Source organism: Armigeres subalbatus, unplaced genomic scaffold (assembly GCF_024139115.2).
Source record: "Armigeres subalbatus isolate Guangzhou_Male unplaced genomic scaffold, GZ_Asu_2 Contig701, whole genome shotgun sequence".
NCBI classification, from domain to species: Eukaryota; Metazoa; Arthropoda; class Insecta; order Diptera; family Culicidae; genus Armigeres; species Armigeres subalbatus.
Window position 1 is genome coordinate 15140 of NW_026943481.1, and position 17058 is coordinate 32197.

Consider the following 17058-nt stretch of genomic DNA (forward strand, 5'->3'; position numbering starts at 1 on the left):
AAAAATGAGTGACATTTTTTACGCGATTTTTACGTATAAATTTGTATTTTGGCCATAACTTCCGATCCCATAGTCCGACCTGGCCAATTTTCAATAGGAAACAATGGGAAAGGATTCTGCGTCGAATGCAGTTTTTTGCGAGCAAATCTGTTGAGGATAAGTGCCCGAAAAATGAGTGACATTTTTTACGCGATTTTTACGTATAAATTTGTATTTTGGCCATAACTTCCGATCCCATAGTCCGACCTGGCCAATTTTCAATAGGAAACAATGGGAAAGGATTCTGCGTCGAATGCAATTTGTTGCGAGCAAATTGGTTGAGGATACGTGCCCGAAAATGGGTGACATTTTTACGCGATATTTACGTATAAATTTGTATTTTGGCCATAACTTCCAATCCCATAGTCCGACGTGGCCAATTTTCAATAGGAAACAATGGGAAAGGATTCTGCGTCGAATGCAATTTGTTGCGAGCAAATCAGTTGAGGATAAGTGCCCGAAAAATGAGTGACATTTTTGCGTCGCTTTGTGCGCACACACACATACATACACACATACACACACAGATATAACCTCAATTCGTCAAACTGAGTTGATTGGTATATAACACTATGGGTCTCCGGTCCTTCTATAAAAAGTTTGGTTTTGGAGCGAACATATAGCCTTTACGTATATCTACTATGTATACGAGAAAGGCAAAAAGGTGGTTTGGCCATAACTTCCGATCCCATAGTCCGACCTGGCCAATTTTCAATAGGAAGCAATGGGACAGGATTCTGCGTCGTATGCAATTTGTTGCGAGCAAATTTATTGAGGATAAGTGCCCGAAAAATGGGTCACATTTTTTACGCGATATTTACGTATAAATTTGTATTTTGGCCATAACTTCCAATCCCATAGTCCGATGTGGCCAATTTTCAATAGGAAACAATGGGAAAGGATTCTGCGTCGAATGCAATTTGTTGCGAACAAATCGGTTGAGGATAAGTGCCCGAAAATGAGAGATATTTTTACGCGATATTTACGTATAAATTTGTATTTTGACCATATCTTCCAATCCCATAGTCCGACGTGGCCAATTTTCAATAAGAAACAATGGGAAAGGATTTTGCGTCAAATGCAATTTGTTGCGAGCAAATCGGTTGAGGATAAGTGCCCGAAAAATGAGGGGCATCTTTTACGCGATTATTACGTATAAAGTTGGACTTTGGCCATAACTTCCGATCCCATAGTCCGACCTGGCCAATTTTCAATAGGAAACAATGGGAAAAGATTCTGCGTCGAATGCAGTTTTTGCGAGCAAATCTGTTGAGGATAAGTGCCCGAAAAATGAGTGACATTTTTACGCGATTTTTACGTATAAATTTGTATTTTGGCCATAACTTCCGATCCCATAGTCCGACGTGGCCAATTTTCAATAGGAAACAATGGGAAAGGATTCTGCGTCAAATGCAATTCGTTGCGAGCAAATCGGTTGAGGATAAGTGCCTAAAAATGAGTGACATTTTTGCGTCGTTTTGTGCGCACACACACACACACACACACACACACACACACACACACACACAGACATCACCTCAATTCGTCGAACTGAGTCGATTGGTATATAACACTATGGGTCTCCGGGCCTTCTATAAAAAGTTTGTTTTTGGAGCGATCATATAGCCTTTACCGTATACTTAGTATACGAGAAAGGCAAAAAACAATTGATTTTTTTCGTGTATTTATTTGTTTTGAAGCAAAAATTGGATGGTTCGTCACAACAAGTGTCGACGCATACTTTTAATATGTATTTTTATAACATGCATATTTAAACTTCAAGTGGAAACCATAATGATGATAAGATTAAAAGGATTAAAATTTAACACGGTATCTCTAAGGGGAACAATAATCGAAAGGACAAATGGTCAAAGGGACAAAAGGTCGAAAGGACAAAAGGTCGAAAGGACAAAATGTTGATATGACAAAAGGTCGAAAGGACAAAAGGTCGAAAGGACAAATTGTCGAAAGGATAAAAAGTCGAAAGGGCAAAAGGTCGAAAGGACAAAAAGTCGGAAGGATGAAATGTCTAAAGGACAAAAGGTCGAAGGTCAAAAGGTCGAAAGTAAACAAATTTAAAGGACAAATGTCTAAATGACAAAAGGTCGAAGGAAAAGAGGGTCGAAAAAATGACAGAAGGTTGAAGGAAAAACAGCTTGAAAAAATAATTGGGTCAAAGATCGAAAGGACGGAAATTCGAAGAGACAAAAGGTCGACAGAGAAAAATTCGAACAAACAGGGATTGGAAGTTTCCTTTTTTTAATCACAGACTGTTCTTACGAGGTATGTCTTATATTTTAACAGACGCTTTTTAAAGTTTACTTAACCCTATAACACCAAATATTTGTTTTTGCTCAAAATCACAATTTTGCTTTCCAAAACCGATGTGGACACATTTTAAGCAATACATTTATGGTGATTTCATCAGAAAAAACGGTGACGGTTGACTTTTTGAAATCTGAACAATAAAAAACTGCAAAAAAAATCAAAGTTTACCGTCTAAAGTCGGTCTTGGGCGTTGGATAGTCTCTAGTTGACTTCAAAATGAAACGCAAACGTTCACAAATCACGAAACGCAAATTTTGGCAATTCCATACCCCTCCCTACTATACAGCGTAACGTAGCGGTTTCAAATAACAAAAATAAATTTATTGTATTCGTTTATAGTTACTTAAAAACAAATTTTGTTAACAAAAATGTATCATTATGTATGCACATGAAAATAAAATCAATGTCATTAGAAGACGTTATGTTAAGCTAAAATGAATTTTCAATAGATCATTTTTATGCAAATGAGTGAAGAAATATTTTCAGGAATTACAATTTAAGTTAGTAAGCAACACTTTGATAAAAATATTGATTTTACAATATACCTCTGAAGAATACCCTATGTTTGAACAAAAGGGAAATTTTAGAATGAAATGTTATCATGTGTTATTGGTATTTCATATGCGGTATAAAAATTCGAAACTCGAAGGAAAAGGTTAAGAATAAAAGAAGGAAAAAAATAAAAAATGAGAATAAGGTTAAACACAAATAAATATAAATGTGCGAAGCTTGAAAGAAAAGCCTATGTTTAAAAGAAGGAAAAATTCAACAACAAAATATAATCAGGTGAAACACAAATAAATATAAATATGCGAATCTCGAAAGAAAAGCCTATGACTAAAAGAAGGAAAAATTCAACAATGAAATATTATCAGGTGAAACATAAATGTGCAAAAGAATGGTTGATTAACACTTTGACCTTTTGACTTTGGATCTTTTGACCTTCGAGTTTTTGATCTACGACTTTTTGACCTTTGACCTTTGACCTTTTTGCTTTCGGACTTTTGTCTTTCGACGTTATTACTTTCGCCCTTTGCCTGGGATTTTTTGTCTCGACCTTTTGTCCATTCGACTTTTTGGCCTTTCGACCTTTTGTCCCTTCGACCTTTTGTCCTTTCGACCTTTTGACTCAGATTTTTTGTTTTGACCTTTTATCCCTTCGACCTTTTGAACCTTCGACCTTTTGTCCTCTCCACCTTTTGCCCTTCGACCTTTTATCCTTCGACCTTTTGACCTTTCAACCTTTTGACTCAGATTTTTTGTTTCGACCCTTTGTCCCCTCGACCTTTCGACCTTTTTCCCTTTCGACTTTTTGACCTTCGACCTTTTGACTGAGATTTTTTATTTCGACCTTTTGTCCTTTCGACCTTTTGTCCTTTCGACCTTTTGTCCTTCGACCTTTTGACCTTCGACCTTTTGTCCTTCAACCTTTTGACCTTCGACCTTCTGTCCTACAACCGATGACATCGTCTAAGTACCAATAAGTACCCTCACAACCTGAAAGCATTTCTTCCATAATGCGTTGGAAGATTTCAGGAGCTGTTACCAATCCGAAAGGAAGCCGCTTGAGCCGGGTCTTCCACTAAAGGCTGAATCACATAAGGCTGAACAAATCGTGAGAAACCAATTTTAGTGGAAGAATTCACATTTGACGTAAATAGCTTGAGCTTGAGCTTGATGACCGTACAATTGGTTGTGGGACAAAAGGTCGAAGGATCAAAAGGTCGAAGGATCAAAAGGTCGAAGGGACAAAAGGTCGAAACAAAAAAACTGCGTCAAAAGGTTGAAAGGACGAAAGGTCTTTTTTTTCTTCTTTCTTTCTGATTTCTTCTTCCTTTTCCTTCTATTCTCTTCCTTCTTCCTTTTTCCTTCTCACTGAATTTGTTTCCTTCCTTCAATTTCTTCTTTCTTACTTCTTTTTTCCATTCATATTCCATCTTCTTTATTTCTAATGGACAAATATAAATCTTGTTTTAATCCTTAAAGACTGCGTAGCCGTTTTGAGTTTTCTTTTTTCCTTCTTTCTTTTTTTCTTCCTTGCTTCCTTCGTTCTTTTTTGTTTCTTTCTTCGTTCTTCCTTCTTCCTTTCTTCCGTTTTTCTTCTTTCTTTCTTCCGTCTTCATTTCTTCTTTCCACCTTCTTTCTTCCTCCTTTTTTCCTCTTTCTTCTACTTTCTTTCTTCTTTTTCCCTCCTTTCTTCTTCCTTTCTTCTCTCTTCCTTCTCTCTTTCTTCCTACTTTCTGCCTTCTTTCTTTCCTCTTCCTTCTTGTTTCCTGTTTTTCTTCCTACTTTCTTTTCTTATCTTTTTTCTTTCTTATTTCATCCTTATTCCTTCCTCCTTCTTCCTTCCTTCTTCCTTCCTTCTTTCTTCCTACTTTCTTTCTTCTTTCATCCTTCTTTTTTCCATATTTCTCTCTTCTTTGTTCCTTATTTCTTCCATCTTTCTTCTATTTCTTCTTTCTTCCTTCTTTCTTCCTTCCTTCTTTCTTCTTTTTTCCTTATTTCTCTTTTCTTTGTTCCTTATTTCTACCATCTTTCTTCTGTTTTACTGTACTTGCTTCCTCCTTCTTTCTTTTGTTTTGCTCCATTTTGTCTTCTCTCCTTATTCTTCCTTCTTTCTTTCTTCCTTTTTCTATTTTCCTTTTTACTTCCTTCTTTCCTTCTTCCTTCTTTTTTCCTTCTTCCATCTTCCATCTCCCTTCTTCTTTCCTTCTTTGTTCCTTTTTTCTCCTTTCTTCTTTCTTCCTTCCCACTTCTTATTTACATCTCACTTCTTACTTCTCCGTTCCTCACTTCTCACATCACATTTCTCACTTGTCACTTTTTACTTCTTATTTCTTCCTCTCCTCCTCTCCTTTCACTTCTTACATCTCACTTCTCACTTTTAATTTTTCACTTCTCACTTCTCCCTTCACGCTCACTACTTCCATCTTGCATCTCACTTGTCACTACTCACTACTTTTTTCGACCTTTTGTCCTTTCGACCTTTTGACCCTTCGACCTTTTGTCCTTTCGACCTTTTGTCTTTCGACCATTTGACTTTGGACCTTTTGACCTTCGACCTTTTGACACAGATTCAATGGCTGTTTTGTTCATGGAGCCGACGGGGCACATGGTCCGAGACGAAAGTGATGGTAACAGCAAAGATGGCCGCGTTAAGCGGCTGGCGGTAGCTTGAATAGCCTCTCCTACACGGAGGCGACGGTAGCAGCAAAAAGGGCCGCGTGTGGCCAACGGTAGCTTGATTGGCCTCTCCTACACAGAGGCGACGTTAGCGGCAGATAGGGCCGCGTTTAGCGGCGGTAGCTGCAGAAAGCGATGGTCGCCGCAAAGAGGGCCGGGTTCGGTGGCTGACGATATTTCGGCTGATTCTTTTACACGGAGCCTTCAGGACGTATTGGCACAAGTCAAATGGGCGGGACTAACCGCGATCGGGGGAGTTGGACACTCGATACTGCTGAATGAAGGCGCCGGAGTTCTAGGGCCACGTTTTATGTGCACAATTCACAGTGATAAGTCTTCTGTACTGAAGGTCATTCACCACCTGCCGGTTTGCCTTGTCTACACACACTGACTCATCAACACCGTTCAGAAGACCGCCCAACACTTCCATCCACTCAGGCACTCATACTTTCGCTCCTCTTTTACGTTCCTGTGCATCCGCCAAGTAAGCTGTATTTACACCAGCCCCAATCCAACGCGTTCGAAGCGTTAGGTATCCAGCCGCCCGCAATATTTGAAACGAACGTTATCTCGCTTAACAAAATAATTTGTCCTACGATACCACATCACTTTTAATAACAATGTAACCGTACGGTTACAAGATACATGACAGGAATTTGGAAAAGGTATATTCAACCGAATATTCATTGTTTAGGTAAATATAAAGATAATAAATGGAATGCAAATCACTATTTTTAGGTTCTTAAAAGATTCAAAGATAGAGGTGTTGAATTAAATTGAACTAAATGCGAGTTCGGGGTTTCAAAACTAGAGTTTCTAGGTCACCGTATATCTAAGAAAGGTATGAGTCCATCAACATCCAAGATAAAAGCCGTCTTGTTCTTTCGTTTCCCTTCTTCCATAAAAAAATCCATAAAAATACTTCCCACCTTAAATTTTGTATAAATTAATAAATAGTTTGATAAGGATATTTTTAACAACGTGTAATGTAATCGATTTGATGGTTTTGGCCTTCGAATTTGCCAAAAATCTCAAATATGGTACACCATTTACGAAATGAACGTTTTTATTAGGGGAAGGTGGGTAGACTTGATCCCCGGGGAGACCCCCTGCTTTATCGAGAACTAAAGTAGTTTTGTTCTAGAGTATTTTTTAGTATAGATCCTCTGACAATGACCTTTATGTAGTGAGTTATTTTTTGGATTGACAACCTTATTTATTCTGCAGGGCGGTTTGTATGTTTTGACCTTCCTAAAGATTTTTTTATTGGCCACGCAAAATTTGAATAACTTTTCATAACAATGACCAAATGCTTTCGTTTTTTCACAGCACAAAGCCATAAATGTGCTTAATGATTTGTACTGATGAAAATGTCAACATTCCATCAAAGTTTTAGGATATTTGGATTTGAAGTTATTGCCTCAATATGGGGACATTTGATCCCTCATTAGTCACCCATACAAAAATTTGGCGAAAAAATTTAAAAAAATATAAATCTGTTCTCAGGCTTCTGATTTTTGTAGATTTGACAGATTTCATGAAAGGTTGGCAGGAAACATTATTTAATGCGTGGATATCATAGAAAGGGGATCAAGTCTCCCCAAATTTTAAAATTGCATGTACTGTCGAATTCAATAACAAAAATCGTTCATGTATACGCACAGCAATTCGAAAATTGCGCGTATTTTTAAGGAAAAATATTTTAAAAATCTTAAGGCACCTTTCTAATTTTATCAAAGCAAGTTCTTGGAGAGGGATCAATTTCCCCCGAATATTTTAAAAGTAGATTTTTGACAGCACTCTACAAAATCGATTGTGTATCAATAACAACAATAATTTGAGGACTGTCATACATCAGCAAAGTTAAATACTATATTTCTTAGAGAGTCTGTGTGGAAATCGCGTATGTTTATTTATTTTTGGCTGTGATACATCGGAAATCAGAAAAGGGGATCAAGTCTACCCAGTCTCCCCTATATTGTTTGTATTAATTTCGGTGGTAACAGATTAATCCAAATAAACATCTTTTTGACTATTCACTCAAATGTTTTACATTCGTGTTCCTTCCTTGAGATAAAATTCAACCAGCTCACGTACCTACTCTTTTCACAATTTCCAAATACCTTCCATTTATTGTCTCGTGAAAGGAATGAACGCAGCAACGTGTCAAAGTACTACCCAAAAAGGGAACGCGCGCTACGTGATAATGATCATTAGGAAAAGGGTGCTCACATCTTATTTTGAGCTGCCTTTGAACTGCGAGTCGTGCTTTTCAATGTTCTAAGGACGAACAAAAAACACATAGCACTATCCTTCCCCAGTTCCACGGTTGGTCCCAAAGTCTGAAAATCCTGGCGAATGTGTTTCCTCGCCATTACGCAAAGTGACACTTTGCAAATATCGAGCGCCAGAGAGCAAACTCCAAACGCGTCTGCCAGCGCACCGTGGAGCAAAATTCTATTTTTGGTGTAAAGAATCTGTTTTTTTCCTACATGCATACGTTGTGACTAATCCATTGAAGTCTTTAGAAATTTATCTGTTCCTCAATCAATGGTGTTTAGAAGACTCGATACACTTATCTACAAAATGATTATTGGCAAGTAATCAAAAACTACAAATTCGTCTGACGCATTTTGTCAAAGATACCGAAAGTTTTAAAACTTTAATATCCAACGGGAATGTAACTCTGTCCCAATGTGCTCCACTTGCTGGTTGGATAGCTCCATGGAAACTGCTGGAGCGAAAATGCAAAATCCAGAACACAAGTGCCAACTCTTTTTTTCCCTTTCTTCGTCTCCAGTGAACCAAAATGGCACAACATGAACACAAACTTTCTGATTATTATTCTGATCAATTCGACAAACACAAATAACACTCCGGCGACGTTGACACCGGCTGCTCGTTCGACGCCGATCGTCGTCGGTTTGTTCACAACCTTCGAAGCGGATTTGACTTTTGTCAGGTTTTAGGACGGAAAAGGTAGAACATCTAAAAAAGCTTTCTATACCGAGCTGCATCGTCAAATTGGTAATCGGATTTAAATCAAGGCACACATACACGACCACACATACCGATGACGGCGGCAACCAACGGCTGGAAACGTGCTGCATTCGAACATATGTATGTGCATGTGGCCTGTTGGCGGCAGGTACCCCTCTTCTGGTATTCCAGAACGGGCCAATTGGAAGATAAAACTCCGACTCAGCGCGTCACGTCCCCGAACGGATTGGAAATACATATTCATGGATTCACTGCCGGTACTCGATGGCAGTCTATCGAATTAGGGCTTGATTTTTAAGGGCCAGAAGTGAAGTGTGATTTGAATTTGATTAATTTAACGAGGTGGGATGAGTTTCAAGCTTGATTATTGTTCTATGAAGTATATCTGCTGGAATTTAGGTGATTTCCGTCTACAGGATTCTATGAAAAAACCCTGATTAATCCACCTAGCGGTAATGGTGCCTTTCTCGTGCATTATAAAAATAGTATTTTGGCCATTACTCTTGAGCCCATGGTCCGATCTGCCCAATTTTCAATAGGAAGCAATGGTAGAGTATCTTGCGTCGAATGCAATTTGTTGCGAGTAAATCGACTAAGGATATGTGCCTGAAAAATGAGTGACATTTTTTTACTCAATTTTTCTATAAAAAAGTGGTATTTTGGCCATAACTTCCGAGCCCATAGTCCGATCTGACCAATTTTCAATAGAAAACAATGGCAGAGTATCCTGCGTCGAATGCAACTTGTTGCGAGTAAATCGGTTAAGGATAAGTGCATAAAAAATGAGTGACATTTTTCTCTGTAATAAAAGTGATATTTTGGCCATAGCTTCCGAGCCCATAGTCCGATCTGACCAATTTTCAATAGGAAACAATGGCAGAGTGTCCTGCGTCGAATGCAATTTGTTGCGAGTAAATCGGTTAAGGATAAGTACCTGAAAAATGAGTGACATTTTTTTTTGGGTGGGTGCGCACAGACGAACACACATACACACACACACACACACATACACACAGACATCACCTCAATTCGTCGAGCTGAGTCGATCGGTATATAACACTATGGGTCTCCGGGCCTTCTATAAAAAGTTTGTTTTTGGAGCGATCATATAGCCTTTACCGTATACTTAGTATACGAGAAAGGCAAAACCTAAATCTATATCAATATATGAAGAGATGTCAAAGAGAAGTTATACAATAAATCCTGAAGAAGTTTTAAGCCCCTTAGAATTTTCAAAAAATATCCATGATCGGATTTTAACAAATCTTTTCGAAATACTTGATAAAAACTGCCAGATTCCAGAAATTGATTATTTGGCCAGAAAAGTGCATTTAGTAGATGAAAGTTGAAATAATCCAATAAGAGTTCCACAATGAATTCGTTTTAAAAGGAATTCCAAAAGATTAATCTGTTCAAAGAACTCCAGAAGCAATCCTTAACGATTCCAAGAGGAATCCGTTAAAGATTTTGAGTGTAGTCCATTAAGGATGTTTGACCTTGGCTTTGTCAATATTGATAAGGCGCATTAACTCTTCACTCTCCAACTCCCATTTTCGAGAGAAGTTTGTCCAGGAATTCAAAAGAACACCTTTCAGGTGATTCGTGACAAAATCGACAGGTATATCGATTGACTTTCGCCCAGAATTCCGAGAGATTGAGTTGAGAGTTGAGATTTACCCAGGATTTCAAGAAATAATCGTACAAAAATTACGAAAGACATTTGTTCCGTGTGGAATTCGTTAAAGATTCGGAGAGAAAATCGTCCAGGATTCAGATAAGAAACCATCTATCATTTTAAGAGAAATCCATCCTGAGTCTCAAAAGGGATCAGTCCAGGATTCTGCAAAAAAAAAATGTCAGAAACTTCAAAAGCAACTCGTCCGATTACGAGAGCAATTCGAACAATGCCTCCGAGAGAAATTGATGCACAATTCCGATCAATATTCCGAAAGAAAAACAATCCTAATATCAAGTGAAGTTTGTTAAAAAATATCGAGAGTAAATTGTCCGATTGCGAGAAAAAACTGTCCAGGGTTTCGAAAGAAATTTGTCCGAAGTTCGTCCGGGATTCCAAGGGAGAGTTGTTTAGTACTCCGAGGGGAATGCGTCGATAGTTTTTCGTGAAGTGGAACGTACACACAGTCAAGCAGTTTGACCAACATTGACTCCACCTCTCGTTTATTCAAACATCCATCAAGTTTTACCTACAGCGGCACGAACAATCAATTTATTCGACCAACAATATTACACACGAACGACCGAAGCGCCAACTTGAGCACCAACCATCAAAAAATATATGGGGGTTTGTGCAACTTCACTACAAATGCTCAAACATGTTCGGCGAACCTTGGCTCCACCCCCGACAACTCAAACCAAAATCAAACCGTTTTAATTTTTTCCAATCGAGCCGCCAACTGTCAAATGGTTGTTCGAACAACTTCACACACGTTCAAACAAAGCAGCAACCCATTCTCCCTCTAAAGTTGGTGCGAACCAGACGTTGAAAAATATTACCAAGTGTTAAATTTTCGCGGCGCCGTTCTATAGATAATTGTTAAACCACACTTTTTGACTGTAGTCGGGAGTGTTGGTCAGGTTTGTTGACTGTAAGGTGGATTATAGCGTTTGAGTGATTTGATAGCTTAATTATTCCGTTGTGTTTGCTTCATTGTTCGAGTGAAATTTGTTTTGTATCCGCGAGCGATCTTATGATCCTCGTTGGATGAATGAGAGTGATGATGAGAATGGGGGATTTGCTAGTCCCCTAGATGAAAATGAGTCATTAACAGGATATGAATCAGCTACCGACGGTAACTTACGCAGGAAAATGGAAGAGGTAAATAATGAAGGAACAGTTTTCAAAAAACAAAAAATGGAAACAGGAACGAACAAAAACGGGAAAAGACGAAGGACAAATTCAAAAACAAGAAAGATGATGCTAGCGATGGCCTCTTTGGAGATGGTTGGCACAAAAACAAAACTTTCAAAACATTCATAATGGAACCAAAAGATGACAAGTCTCAATTAATCCACATAATGGAAATTGCCAGAATACTACGTAACATCAAAATCACATACCAAAACCTAGTACAAGCCGGTAGAAATAGATTCAAGATCACTTTTGGTAACCCCAGACATGCAGAACAGCTCATTAACTCGAAAATAATCACTGAAGAATTTAAGTACAACATCTATGTGCCAACCATGTACAAAGAAACCATCGGAGTAGTTAGGAATGTACCCCATCTATTCCAGAATCAGAACTACTAGCGAACATTGACTCAGAAAGAATCAGAATAACGAGAATTGAAAGAATCAAAAGACTACAAAAAAAGGAATTGATATCAACATATTCGATCAAAATTTACGCAGAAGGGGAAAAACTTCCTCGTCAAATCAAAATATTCGACTTACCTTATGAAGTGGACTGCTATGTATTCCATATGAAATGCTGTGTCAAGTGTGTCAGATATGGACACACGACCAAAGCATGCAAATCTCCCAAGGTAAGATGCTATAATTGTTCAGATGAAGGACATGAAGGACAGGATTGTACGTCACTAGATGTTTGTTGTATGCATTGCAAAGGGAACCATAAGGCTTTCGATCCAATTTGTAGAGAAAGGGGTAGACAAGATAATATCCGAAAAGCAATGGCTTACAATAAACTGACCTTCGCAGAAGCCGTTAAGCTATACCCAATACCCTCGCAAATACAATACAGACTCCAAGATAATTCAGATTTCCCATCATTAACTCAACCAGAAAGTCTCACAACACACAATATGAATGATGTCACCCAAAGAAATCCTCCTACGAGTATCCCAATAACCCAATCTCAACCAAATAATTACAACCAACTTCAGACCGATAATCGAAATAATACCAACAAATCAACTCCAACTGAATACATTACCAAATCCGAACTTGATAAAATTGTCAATCAGCTTAAAATTGAAATCGTAAAGCAATTAAACGTCACTAAACTCATCAATAAAATAAAAGAAATACAAGAAACAATTGTCAACAATATTTCCATAGCTAAAGAAGGAAACGGTAAAGAAGACAACCATCAACTACTCATTAAAATCAACAAACAGCTCAACGATCTGATTAACCCGGAAATTTTGAAAACCACAAAACCACCAGACAATAAATCTTAAATGAATAAAGTCAGAAATTTAAACTTTCTACAAAACAATATTAATAGTATCCGCCCGTCAGCAAACAGATCTTTACTCTCTGATTTTCTACAAAAAAATAAAATAGATGTTGCATTTTTATCTGAAATATGGTTAAAGCCAAATGAAGATTTCAAATTTCCAGGTTACAAATTCCCCAAAAAAACTCGCGATGAAGGTTACGGTGGAGTAGCCTTCTTAGTTAAGAACGAACTAGATTTCCAAATTATAAAATTACCCGATACTAAACCAATTGAAGCTATAGCAATCAAAACTCTCAATACTACAGAACCATATTTACTCATTTCAATTTATATCCCACCTAATATAAACAATAATCGAATTAGATTGCCACTGAAACTTCTTTTAGATTTTATTGACAGATTTAATTTAAGTACCATTTTTGCAGGTGACTTTAATGCACACCACTCTATGTGGAACAATGCAAACAAAATATGTTCTAGAGGTGAATTGTTGGTAGAAATGGTAGAAAATCGCGATCTCGTCTCTATTAATGATGGTTCCCCACTTTACTGAAGCCCCCAAACACTATTCCATCAGCTATAGATCTTACATTTGTCTCATCAGCCATAGCTCCTAAAACCACTTGGACAGTTCTAGATGAGGAAATATGTGGTAATCATAAAATGATTATTTTCCAAATAATAAATGCAGCAAACTATCATGAATATCATAAAGAACTCATAAACAACAAGAAAGTTATAGAAAATTTGAATAAAATAGATCCAGTTTCAATAAATACTCCACAAGACGTAATTTCTATCTTTGAACAAAACATATCAGATGCTAAATATAATCCAAAAAGAAAGTTTAAACCGAAAATATGGTGGACCCCAGAAATACAAGAATTACTAGAAGATAAAAATAACAAATTGGTTATCTACTGTAACAATTTAACTTTAGAAAACTTTCTAGATTTTAAAAAAGCTAGAGCTATTCTTAAAACAAAAATCAGAAAAGAAAAAAGAAAATCTTACCACCAGCTAACTGATTTACTAACTCCTGAATTGAGTACAAAACAACTATGGTCAACTGTAAAGCTAATTAGTGGTGGCTTTTCTAAAAGAATAATATAATCTTATTAAACGACATTAACCTTTCATCTCAGTTTATGGATATTAATTTTCCATCTATTACTAATGAAGTTCAATATTCTATACAACCCACTGTAAATAACTTAGCATTAAACTCTGTAGATATTATTAAATATATTCAGTCCAAGAAAAATAGTTCAGCTCCCGGTCAAGACAATGTTTCATTTTTATTTTAAAACAGCTTCATCCCAACTTGTTACAGAAGATAATGTCCATTTGTAATGAAATACTACAATCGAATATAATCCCTTCCGAATGGTTGCAAATTAAATGTGTTCCTATATTAAAACCAGGTAAGCCTGAAAATTTACCTGACTCTTACAGACCAATTTGTTTAATATCCACATTTTTAAAAGCCATCAATTTTAAAATTAAAAATGATTTAGCTAAATACACTAAAATTAATAATATTATTCCTAAGTACTCATTTGGGTTTAGAGAAAAAACATCTTCTGTGAATTGTGTAAATACTTTGATTTCTTTAATTAATACTGCTAAAAACAACAAAAAAATCGTCTTAGTAACTTTCCTTGATCTAACTAAGGCTTTTGATAATGTAAATATAACTAAGCTATTAACCATCCTCAAAGACTACGATTATCCTCCTGAACTCGTAAACTGGTTATACATTTATTTGAAACAGAGAGATGTAACACTTACTCTTAATGACGGTAGAACAATCAATAGACCAACGAACAAAGGGCTCCCTCAAGGATGCCCTCTATCTCCAATCTTATTTAACATCTACACATCCAAACTTCATTCTAAACAAATAAAAGGAATCTTGATTCAATTCGCAGATGATTTTGCATTATTCACAGAAGCAAACGATTTAATCACTGCTAGCAATAACATGAATACATCTTTGAACTCAATATACTCAGAACTAGTTTCCATAGGAATGCAAATTAATCCTAATAAATCCGGCACTATTTGTTTCAATAATAATGATTCGAATAATTTTACAATACACATTAATAACATTCCCATAGATATCAAATCAGTACACCAATACCTGGGAATTTGGATCGATCAAAAACTTAACTTTAAAACCCATATCACTGAAACTGTAAATAAAACAAAAAGGAAAATAAATATCTTAAAAATGCTCAGCAGGAAAAAAGGTGGATGTCACCCAGAAACACTACAAAAAGTAAATAATTCGATAGTTAGATCCATTTTAGACTATGGAATTTCAATTTATGCGTCAGCATGTAAAACAGACTTCAACAGATTAGAGAAAATACAGAATTTATCCATTAGAACCAGCTTTAGACTTTTACAATCCACTCCAATTCATGTAATTTATGCAGAAGCAGCAGAGTTACCTTTAAAATACAGAGCTCAATACTTGACTTTCAAAGAATCCATCAAAACCTTATACTTCAATAATAGCCCAATTGCAGCCAAACTTTCAGAAATAGTCAACACAGACCTTATACCTAAGTTTACTTCCTATATAGAAAAAATCTCCTCGTTAAATAATTTTCATATACTTCAATGTCACATTTCATATAATAACATAATTCAATTAAATGATCTTAATAATTTATTCATTTATCCTAACATTCAAAACCTCAACAAAAATAAAACGCCTCTATCAATGCAAAAATATTTAACACAACAGCTGATTCGGAATAATTACTTTACATACTTCAAACTTTTTACTGATGGATCAAAGTCTAATCTAGGTGTGGGCTATGGTTTTTATGACGAGACAAATCAAACATCTTTTAGCTTCAAACTCAACCCGGCCTTCTCAATTATGAACGCTGAAATAGTAGCAATAATAGAAGCAATAGAATATGCCATTAGTATCCATCAATCAAAAATAGTTATTTTTACAGACTCACAGAGCAGTTGCATGTCATTACTGAACGCTAATCCAGATAATTATTTAATTACAAAACTTCTCACAATCATAAAATACAATCCCTCACAAGAAATAGCAATACAATGGGTACCAGGTCACATAAACTTATTAGGTAACGACAGAGCTGATACAGCAGCAAAACTAGGTATCAATAGATCGAATCAGGAAAACTACCCGCTTACCTTGGGAGATTGCTTATTAAATTTTAAAGTTGAACTAATCACAGAATGGAACAGAGAATATCAAATTTTATCAACAGAAAAAGGGATACAACATTTTGAAATAATGAACAAAATTGAACTAAAACCATGGTTCCATAATATACAGCTCTCCACTACTGAAACAATAATTATCAATAGAATAAGGACATTCCACACCGCAACAAAGGACAGATTAGCTAAATGGAATTTAATAAGAACGGATATTTGTACAACATGTAACACTCAAGAAAACCTTCATCATATCCTGTACGACTGTGTTGGACTCATGGCGATTAGACGTAGATTTCCAATTCTCATCAATAAAATAGAACTAAATACAATACTAAAAAATAAAAAAAAGGATGAATATCTTCAATTAACAAACTTTATCAATGAAGCAAAAATCAATGTTTGAATTTCACAGGTGTCTTGTCACTTAGGCCGGGTAATTCACCGTTATGTTTGGATTCCTGGTCATACTCGAGTATATTCAAATAGTTTTTGTTCCGGGTAACCGTCAAATTGAAATAAAAATCTATTTTTGACACTTGGCAAAATATGGACCAACAGGTCTGTGCCATAAATAAGGAGAAAAAAAAAAGAGCAGCAACCGAAGCGTTTTCTTGGGGGCGGAGTCAATGTTCGTCAAACTGCTTGACTGGTGTGTACGTTACATTTTGAGTGAAACATGGCTGCCATCTCCTTCTCTCTGTTGCTCTACTGTAAAAACCCATAAAGAACTGTCATTGTTTGTGTGAAGAATTTTGCTTCGACTTCGCGAATTGGAAGCAATTTGTTCTTGTGGGGTTTGAGTAAGTTACACTATCAGCGTGTGATTACATATTAACACCTCAGCACCTCAGCGAGTCAATCGGTACACACTTAACTCGTTTCACAGTATTCGGCTGTCTGTCCAGTCCAGCTGTCTGTGAGTCAGGGAGAACTGCCTAGGGCGTGGTGGGATTTAGCAGTGGGCTCTGCTAAAATCCCTCCCAAAAAACCACAAGTGCCCGTAAGCAGACTCTATCAAAGCGACTGTGTGCCGCTTCAAAAGCACAAGCCCAGGGAGTGCCATTGGCATGGGGAGTGTCCCTACTTCGGTAGGGTAGCGCGTGAGCTGCTTCGGCAGGGAGTGAGTG

The 17058-nt window shown here is 36.8% G+C and overlaps 1 protein-coding gene across 1 annotated transcript; it reads left to right on the forward strand.

Annotated features, from left to right (window-relative positions):
- Window positions 1-13977: 13977 nt before the first annotated feature.
- Window positions 13978-16334, forward strand: LOC134204564 (uncharacterized). The gene is made up of 2 exons (XM_062679373.1): window positions 13978-14139; window positions 14839-16334. The coding sequence occupies exons 1-2, from the start codon at window positions 14055-14057 to the stop codon at window positions 16332-16334; spliced, it is 1581 nt and encodes a 526-aa protein (XP_062535357.1). The 5' UTR covers window positions 13978-14054.
- Window positions 16335-17058: the final 724 nt, after the last annotated feature.